Source organism: Oncorhynchus masou, unplaced genomic scaffold (assembly GCF_036934945.1).
Source record: "Oncorhynchus masou masou isolate Uvic2021 unplaced genomic scaffold, UVic_Omas_1.1 unplaced_scaffold_536, whole genome shotgun sequence".
Taxonomy (NCBI): domain Eukaryota; kingdom Metazoa; phylum Chordata; class Actinopteri; order Salmoniformes; family Salmonidae; genus Oncorhynchus; species Oncorhynchus masou.
In genome coordinates, this window is record NW_027011770.1 from 146,189 (window position 1) to 156,047 (window position 9,859).

Below are 9,859 nucleotides of genomic sequence, written 5' to 3' on the forward strand. Positions count from 1 at the left end.
GGTGAGGCCTGGTGATGGTCAAGCTCGGTGATGGTGATGGCGAAGCTAGGTGATGGCGAAGCTAGGTGATGGCGAAGCTAGGTGATGGCGAGGCCTGGTGATGGTCAAGCTCGGTGATGGTGAGGCCTGGTGATGGTGAAGCTAGGTGATGGTGAAGCCAGGTGATGGTGATGCTAGGTGATGGTGAAGCTAGGTGATGGTGAAGCCAGGTGATGGTGATGCTAGGTGATGGTGATGGTGAAGCTAGGTGATGGTGAAGCCAGGTGATGGAGATGGCTTGCTGACCCTGCTATCTTCCTAAGCTCATCCTCTCTGTAGTCTGGACTTCATACCTCCACATCTAACGTGTATCACCAACGTGGGTGCTCCCTCTGGTGCTGCTCTTCAGCGCCAACAGCCCACCACACATCAGTCCAGAGCAGTAGACACCCTCACTACGAGCTCTCTGACATTTACACAATGCAGTCAGGTCGCATTGATCAACAAGCAGCCGGTTCTGAGATACATCAAACGTTAGCCAGGTAGCTAGCTAGCCAAACCCGACAAGTCAACCTGCCGTCAGTGCTGAGATACATCAAACGTTAGCCAGGTAGCTAGCTAGCCAAACCGGACAAGTCAACCTGCAATCAGTGCTGAGATACATCAAACGTTAGCCAGGTAGCTAGCTAGCCAAACCGAACAAGTCAACCTGCCGTCAGTGCTGAGATACATCAAACGTTAGCCAGGTAGCTAGCTAGCCAAACCCGACAAGTCAACCTGCCGTCAGTGCTGAGATACTTTAAACGTTAGCCAGGTAGCTAGCTAGCCAAACCGGACAAGTCAACCTGCCGTCAGTGCTGAGATACATCAAACGTTAGCCAGGTAGCTAGCTAGCCAAACCCGACAAGTCAACCTGCCGTCAGTGCTGAGATACATCAAACGTTAGCCAGGTAGCTAGCTAGCCAAACCCGACAAGTCAACCTGCCGTCAGTCCTGAGATACATCAAACGTTAGCCAGGTAGCTAGCTAGCCAAACCCGACAAGTCAACCTGCCGTCAGTGCTGAGATACATCAAACGTTAGCCAGGTAGCTAGCTAGCCAAACCCGACAAGTCAACCTGCCGTCAGTCCTGAGATACATCAAACGTTAGCCAGGTAGCTAGCTAGCCAAACCGGACAAGTCAACCTGCCGTCAGTGCTGAGATACATCAAACGTTAGCCAGGTAGCTAGCTAGCCAAACCGGACAAGTCAACCTGCCGTCAGTGCTGAGATACATCAAACGTTAGCCAGGTAGCTAGCTAGCCATACCGGACAAGTCAACCTGCCGTCAGTCCTGCAACTCCTGTAAAAACAACCGGATATATCCAATCAAATTAAGGACTTATCAAAAACAAAATCAATCAACACTAAACCAAAAAAATAACATTTTTTTTTTTTTTAAATAAAATATGTCCAACTTTCCAGAACTCTCTGTTTAGGCTGCTCTACGGCGCCATGGCAACCACGTGCTGCTGTGAGTGTCTTACCGGAGAAGACTAAAGTTGTCTGTGCTTAGTTATCTGTCTGTCTGTCTCTCTGCCTTGGTATAGTTGTCTTCCATGTGGTTGAACAGTGTGTCTGTGTGTCTCTGTTCTGACGGTGGTGTTTCAGAGAGTGGAACAGCTAACCAGTCACTGTGAGGACGCTGTCAACCTTCTGCAGAGTACCATCACTGGTCTGGAGTCTGCTGTCCTGCCAGCTACCGCTGAGGTAACTACCATGTTAATATAGTCTGTAGTCTACTGTCCTGCCAGCTACTGCTGAGGTAACTACCATGTTAATATAGTCTGTAGTCTACTGTCCTGCCAGCTACCGCTGAGGTAACTACCATGTTAATATAGTCTGTAGTCTGTCTACTGTCCTGCCAGCTACCGCTGAGGTAACTACCATGTTAATATAGTCTGTAGTCAGTCTACTGTCCTGCCAGCTACCGCTGAGGTAACTACCATGTTAATATAGTCTGTAGTCAGTCTACTGTCCTGCCAGCTACCGCTGAGGTAACTACCATGTTAATATAGTCTGTAGTCAGTCTACTGTCCTGCCAGCTACCGCTGAGGTAACTACCATGGTAATATAGTCTGTAGTCAGTCTGCTGTCCTGCCAGCTACTGCTGAGGTAACTACCATGGTAATATAGTCTGTAGTCTGCTGTCCTGCCAGCTACCGCTGAGGTAACTACCATGTTAATATAGTCTGTAGTCAGTCTACTGTCCTGCCAGCTACCGCTGAGGTAACTACCATGGTAATATAGTCTGTAGTCAGTCTACTGTCCTGCCAGCTACTGCTGAGGTAACTACCATGTTAATATAGTCTGTAGTCAGTCTACTGTCCTGCCAGCTACCGCTGAGGTAACTACCATGTTAATATAGTCTGTAGTCTGCTGTCCTGCCAGCTACCGCTGAGGTAACTACCATGTTAATATAGTCTGGAGTCAGTCTACTGTCCTGCCAGCTACCGCTGAGGTAACTACCATGTTAATATAGTCTGGAGTCAGTCTACTGTCCTGCCAGCTACCGCTGAGGTAACTACCATGTTAATATAGTCTGTAGTCAGTCTACTGTCCTGCCAGCTACCGCTGAGGTAACTACCATGTTAATATAGTCTGTAGTCAGTCTACTGTCCTGCCAGCTACCGCTGAGGTAACTACCATGTTAATATAGTCTGTAGTCTACTGTCCTGCCAGCTACCGCTGAGGTAACTACCATGGTAATATAGTCTGTAGTCTACTGTCCTGCCAGCTACCGCTGAGGTAACTACCATGTTAATATAGTCTGTAGTCTACTGTCCTGCCAGCTACCGCTGAGGTAACTACCATGTTAATATAGTCTGTAGTCAGTCTACTGTCCTGCCAGCTACCGCTGAGGTAACTACCATGTTAATATAGTCTGTAGTCAGTCTACTGTCCTGCCAGCTACCGCTGAGGTAACTACCATGTTAATATAGTCTGTAGTCAGTCTACTGTCCTGCCAGCTACCGCTGAGGTAACTACCATGTTAATATAGTCTGGAGTCTACTGTCCTGCCAGCTACCGCTGAGGTAACTACCATGTTAATATAGTCTGTAGTCAGTCTACTGTCCTGCCAGCTACCGCTGAGGTAACTACCATGTTAATATAGTCTGTAGTCTACTGTCCTGCCAGCTACCGCTGAGGTAACTACCATGTTAATATAGTCTGGAGTCTACTGTCCTGCCAGCTACCGCTGAGGTAACTACCATGTTAATATAGTCTGTAGTCAGTCTACTGTCCTGCCAGCTACCGCTGAGGTAACTACCATGTTAATATAGTCTGGAGTCTACTGTCCAGCCAGCTACCGCTGAGGTAACTACCATGTTAATATAGTCTGTAGTCAGTCTACTGTCCTGCCAGCTACCGCTGAGGTAACTACCATGTTAATATAGTCTGTAGTCTACTGTCCTGCCAGCTACCGCTGAGGTAACTACCATGTTAATATAGTCTGGAGTCTACTGTCCTGCCAGCTACCGCTGAGGTAACTACCATGGTAATATAGTCTGTAGTCAGTCTACTGTCCTGCCAGCTACCGCTGAGGTAACTACCATGTTAATATAGTCTGTAGTCAGTCTACTGTCCTGCCAGCTACCGCTGAGGTAACTACCATGTTAATATAGTCTGTAGTCAGTCTACTGTCCTGCCAGCTACCGCTGAGGTAACTACCATGTTAATATAGTCTGTAGTCTACTGTCCTGCCAGCTACTGCTGAGGTAACTACCATGTTAATATAGTCTGTAGTCAGTCTACTGTCCTGCCAGCTACCGCTGAGGTAACTACCATGTTAATATAGTCTGTAGTCAGTCTACTGTCCTGCCAGCTACCGCTGAGGTAACTACCATGTTAATATAGTCTGTAGTCAGTCCACTGTCCTGCCTGCTACTGTGTGCGCATATGACATGATGAATAGCAGGACATATCTGATATCACATCTAGGAAGGTTATGACGTGTGTTGAGGCTGTAGAAGACATGTCTAGGAGGGATATGACGTGTGTTGAGGCTGTAGAAGACATGTCTAGGAGGGATATGACGTGTGTTAGGGCTGTAGAAGACATGTCTAGGAGGGATATGACGTCTGTTGTTTTAAGTCTGTAGGAGACTGGTAGAGTTGAATTGGAGGACAGGAAATGGAGTGGTCTGGTAGAGTTGAATATGGAGTGGTCTGGTAGAGTTGAATTAGAGGACAGGAAATGGAGTGGTCTGGTAGAGTTGAATTAGAGGACAGGAAATGGAGCGGTCTGGTAGAGTTGAATTAGAGGACAGGAAATGGAGTGGTGTGGTCGAGTTGAATTACAGGACAGGAAATGGAGTGGTCAGGTAGAGTTGAATTACAGGACAGGAAATGGAGTGGTCTGGTAGAGTTGAATTACAGGACAGGAAATGGAGTGGTCTGGTAGAGTTGAATTACAGGACAGGAAGTGGAGTGGTCTGGTAGAGTTGAATTACAGGACAGGAAATGTTTAGGAAGGGTGTTTGGTGTATGTGGAAGAGTTTAGAAAACATATTAATTGACTTGTGGTGCAACACGTGTATAAAACACTAACTCTCCCCCTCACCCCCCACCCTCCAGGAGGCCCAGGTGTTACTTGCCAGGTACAGGGGTGAGATGTGTACCGTCCTGGAGGACAGCCGATTGGCTAGATTACAGCTGGAGGGCGGAGCCATCCTGTCCCGCCTCCGTAAAGAGGAAACCAGTGTCAGCCTCAGCATCGACTACAGGTAATGATTCGGTCGTTAACGCTGCGATATGGAACCTTTCTGGGGAGACGAGATTCACATAGCAATATGAGTTATAGATCTGTCATTCTCATTGAAAGTCTAAGACGTGCTATATCTGTTCTATGTGCTCTATTCCTGTGCTTCTCGTTCTTAAGTTTATTATTTTGTGTCTTTTACTCTCTGTTTTGTTCACCAGCTTCAAAACAGCTGAAAATACTATTTTTTTGGTTATTGAAAATATATTCCACTGTGGTTTAGATGGTACAATGACTCTCTACACTAGACTTGTTTGTTTTGTCACATAAACTGAAATTAGAGGGAACTATTAGGATTTTATCAACCAGGAAATGGAGGAGTGATTTCTGCACATTGCACCTTTATAGATACACTTGTATCCACAGCAACTTGACACATGAATACAGCCCAGCACCATTCTCCAACCAACGCCCTCTCCTCTATGTTCTCCCTCATCCCCTCAGTCCAACCTCCCTCTCCTCTCCTCTCTCCTCTCCTCCATTTCTCCTCTCTCCTCTCCTCCATTTCCCCTCTCTCCTCTCCTCCATTCCTCTTCTCTCCTCTCCTCCATTTCCCCTGTCTCCTCTCCTCCATTCCTCTTCTCTCCTCTCCTCCATTTCCCCTCTCTCCTCTCCTCCATTTCCCCTCTCCTCTCCTCCATTCCTCTCCTCTCCTCCATTTCCCCTCTCTCCTCTCCTCCAGTTTGTTAGTATAAGTGGTCCAATACATCTCCATCTGGATCCAGGGGTTGTTCACTGGGACAGACAACTGCTGAGGAATGTTCTAGTGCCCGCTCCAATTCATTGATATATATATATATGTTGAAGAGGGTGGGGCTCAAGCTGCATCCCTGTCTCACCCCACGCCCCTGTGGGAAGAAATGTGTGTGCTTTTTTTTGGCCTATTTTAACCGCACACTTGTTGTTTATGTACATGGATTTTATAATGTCGTGTGTTTTTCCCCCAACACCACTTTCTATCAATTTGTATAGCAGACCCTCATGTCAAATTGAGTTGAAGGCTTTTTTGAAATCAACAAAGCATGAGAAGACTTAGCCTTTGGTTTGTTTGTTTATCAATTAGGCTGTGCAGGGTGAATACGTGGTCTGTCGTACGGTAATTTGGTAAAGAGCCAATTTGAAGTGTGCTCAGTGCATTGTTTTCACTGAGGAAATGTAGGAGTCTGCTGTTACTGATAATGCAGAGGATTTTCCCAAGGTTGCTGTTGACGCATATCTCTCTCGCTCTCTGTGTGTCTCTCTCGCTCTCTCTCTCTGTGTCTCTCTCTCCACTCCTGTCTCTAATCTAAGGTGTCTTGTCTTTATTAGAGCTCTAGTGAATATTGTTCTGTTGTATAAATGTCTCCTGTTTTCTTAACTTGTTGTAACTCCCATCCCGTGAACGGGATTGTTTTCATCATCTGACACTAATTGGCATAACGCAACAGACATAAATATTACTAGAAAATATTCCTATTCATGAAAATCACAAGTGAAATATATTGAAACACAACTTAGCCTTTTGTTAATCCTTTTTTCCAAAAATATTATTTTTGTAGGCGAAATAGCTCTGTTTGTTCTTCACGTTTGGCTGAGAAATCGACCGGACATTGAGGTCACGACAACGGCGAAAAATATTCCAAATTAGCTCCATAATATCGACAGAAACATGGCAAACGTTGTTTATAATCAATCCTCAAGGTGTTTTTCAAATATCTATTCGATAATATATCCACCGGGACTATTGTTTTTTCAGTAGGAGCGATTGGAATAATGGCTACCTCTGTATTTTACGCAAGAATCACTCTGAGAGCCATCAGGTGACCACTTGCACAATGTAGCCGCTTACTGGTATCACTGCTCAATAGGGACGCATCGGAACGCAGAGCTTTCAAAACATGAGGCACTTCCGGATTGGATTTTTCTCAGGCTTTCGCCTGCAACATCAGTTCTGTTATACTCACAGACAATATTTTTACAGTTTTGGAAACTTTAGAGTGTTTTCTATCCTAAGCTGTCAATTATATGCATATTCTAGTATCTTGTCCTGACAAAATATCCTGTTTACTTTGGGAACGTTATTTTTCCAAAAATGAAAATACTGCCCCCTAGTCACAACAGGTTAATGTCTCCTGTTGTCTTCATGTCTCCTGTTGTCTTAATGTCTCCTGTTGTCTTAATGTCTCCTGTTGTCTTAATGTCTCCTGTTGTCTTAATGTCTCCTGTTGTCTTAATGTCTCCTGTTGTCTTCATGTCTCCTGTTGTCTTCATGTCTCCTGTTATCTTAATGTCTCCTGTTATCTTAATGTCTCCTGTTGTCTTCATGTCTCCTGTGGTCTTCATGTCTCCTGTTGTCTTAATGTCTCCTGTTGTCTTAATGTCTCCTGTTGTCTTAATGTCTCCTGTTGTCTTAATGTCTCCTGTTGTCTTAATGTCTCCTGTTGTCTTAATGTCTCCTGTTGTCTTAATGTCTCCTGTTGTCTTAATGTCTCCTGTTGTCTTCATGTCTCCTGTTGTCTTCATGTCTCCTGTGTGTCTTCATGTCTCCTGTTGTCTTCATGTCTCCTGTTGTCTTAATGTCTCCTGTTATGTCTTCATGTCTCCTGTTGTCTTCATGTCTCCTGTTGTCTTCATGTCTCCTGTTGTCTTCATGTCTCCTGTTGTCTTAATGTCTCCTGTTATGTCTTCATGTCTCCTGTTGTCTTAATGTCTCCTGTTGTCTTAATGTCTCCTGTTGTCTTCATGTCTCCTGTTGTCTTAATGTCTCCTGTTGTCTTAATGTCTCCTGTTGTCTTAATGTCTCCTGTTGTCTTAATGTCTCCTGTTGTCTTCATGTCTCCTGTTGTCTTAATGTCTCCTGTTGTCTTAATGTCTCCTGTTGTCTTAATGTCTCCTGTTGTCTTAATGTCTCCTGTTGTCTTAGTGTCTCCTGTTGTCTTCATGTCTCCATGTCTCCTGTGTGTCTTCATGTCTCCTGTTGTCTTCATGTCTCCTGTTGTCTTAATGTCTCCTGTTGTCTTCATGTCTCCTGTTGTCTTAATGTCTCCTGTGGTCTTCATGTCTCCTGTGGTCTTCATGTCTCCTGTTGTCTTAATGTCTCCTGTTGTCTTAATGTCTCCTGTTGTCTTCATGTCTCCTGTGGTCTTCATGTCTCCTGTTGTCTTAATGTCTCCTGTTGTCTTAATGTCTCCTGTGGTCTTAATGTCTCCTGTTGTCTTAATGTCTCCTGTTATGTCTTCATGTCTCCTGTTGTCTTCATGTCTCCTGTTGTCTTAATGTCTCCTGTTGTCTTAATGTCTCCTGTTGTCTTAATGTCTCCTGTGGTCTTAATGTCTCCTGTGGTCTTAATGTCTCCTGTGGTCTTCATGTCTCCTGTTATCTTAATGTCTCCTGTTGTCTTAATGTCTCCTGTGGTCTTCATGTCTCCTGTTATCTTAATGTCTCCTGTTGTCTTAATGTCTCCTGTGGTCTTCATGTCTCCTGTTATCTTAATGTCTCCTGTTGTCTTAATGTCTCCTGTTGTCTTAATGTCTCCTGTTATCTTAATGTCTCCTGTTATCTTAATGTCTCCTGTTGTCTTAATGTCTCCTGTTGTCTTCATGTCTCCTGTTATGTCTCCATGTCTCCTGTTGTCTTAATGTCTCCTGTTGTCTTAATGTCTCCTGTGGTCTTAATGTCTCCTGTGGTCTTCATGTCTCCTGTGGTCTTCATGTCTCCTGTTGTCTTAATGTCTCCTGTTGTCTTAATGTCTCCTGTTGTCTTAATGTCTCCTGTTGTCTTAATGTCTCCTGTGGTCTTCATGTCTCCTGTGGTCTTCATGTCTCCTGTTGTCTTAATGTCTCCTGTTGTCTTAATGTCTCCTGTTGTCTTAATGTCTCCTGTTGTCTTCATGTCTCCTGTTGTCTTCATGTCTCCTGTTGTCTTCATGTCTCCTGTTATGTCTTCATGTCTCCTGTTGTCTTCATGTCTCCTGTTGTCTTAATGTCTCCTGTTGTCTTAATGTCTCCTGTGGTCTTCATGTCTCCTGTTGTCTTCATGTCTCCTGTTGTCTTAATGTCTCCTGTTGTCTTAATGTCTCCTGTTGTCTTCATGTCTCCTGTTGTCTTCATGTCTCCTGTTATGTCTTCATGTCTCCTGTTGTCTTCATGTCTCCTGTTATGTCTTCATGTCTCCTGTTGTCTTAATGTCTCCTGTTGTCTTAATGTCTCCTGTTGTCTTAATGTCTCCTGTTGTCTAAATGTCTCCTGTTGTCTAAATGTCTCCTGTTGTCTTAATGTCTCCTGTTGTCTTAATGTCTCCTGTTGTCTTCATGTCTCCTGTTGTCTTAATGTCTCCTGTTGTCTTAGTGTCTCATGTGTGTCTTCATGTCTCCTGTTGTCTTAATGTCTCCTGTTGTCTTCATGTCTCCTGTTGTCTTCATGTCTCCTGTTGTCTTCATGTCTCCTGTTATGTCTTCATGTCTCCTGTTGTCTTAATGTCTCCTGTTGTCTTCATGTCTCCTGTTGTTTTCATGTCTCCTGTTATGTCTTCATGTCTCCTGTTGTCTTCATGTCTCCTGTTGTCTTAATGTCTCCTGTGTGTCTTAATGTCTCCTGTTGTCTTAATGTCTCCTGTTGTCTTCATGTCTTCATGTCTCCTGTTGTCTTCATGTCTCCTGTTGTCTTAATGTCTCCTGTTATGTCTTCATGTCTCCTGTTATGTCTCCTGTTGTCTTCATGTCTCCATGTCTCCTGTTGTCTTCATGTCTCCTGTTGTCTTAATGTCTCCTGTTATGTCTCCATGTCTCCTTTTGTCTTCATGTCTCCTGTTGTCTTAATGTCTCCTGTTATGTCTTCATGTCTCCTGTTGTCTTCATGTCTCCTGTTGTCTTAATGTCTCCTGTTGTCTTAATGTCTCCTGTTGTCTTAATGTCTCCTGTTGTCTTCATGTCTCCTGTTGTCTTCATGTCTCCTGTTGTCTTCATGTCTCCTGTTGTCTTAATGTCTCCTGTTGTCTTAATGTCTCCTGTTGTCTTAATGTCTCCTGTTATGTCTTCATGTCTCCTGTTGTCTTCATGTCTCCTGTTGTCTTAATGTCTCCTGTTATGTCTCCTGTTATGTCT

The 9,859-nt window shown here is 44.4% G+C and overlaps 1 protein-coding gene across 1 annotated transcript in view; it reads left to right on the forward strand.

Annotated features, from left to right (window-relative positions):
* The window catches only part of LOC135535951 (pleckstrin homology domain-containing family G member 4B-like), a 48,697-nt gene extending 43,949 nt beyond the window's left edge, over positions 1–4,748 (forward strand). The window contains exons 6-7 of the mRNA XM_064962354.1: positions 1,630–1,728; positions 4,596–4,748. Coding sequence (XP_064818426.1) covers positions 1,630–1,728; positions 4,596–4,748 — 252 coding nt within the window. The remainder of the gene's footprint in view (positions 1–1,629; positions 1,729–4,595) is intronic.
* The last annotated feature ends 5,111 nt before the right edge of the window (positions 4,749–9,859 follow it).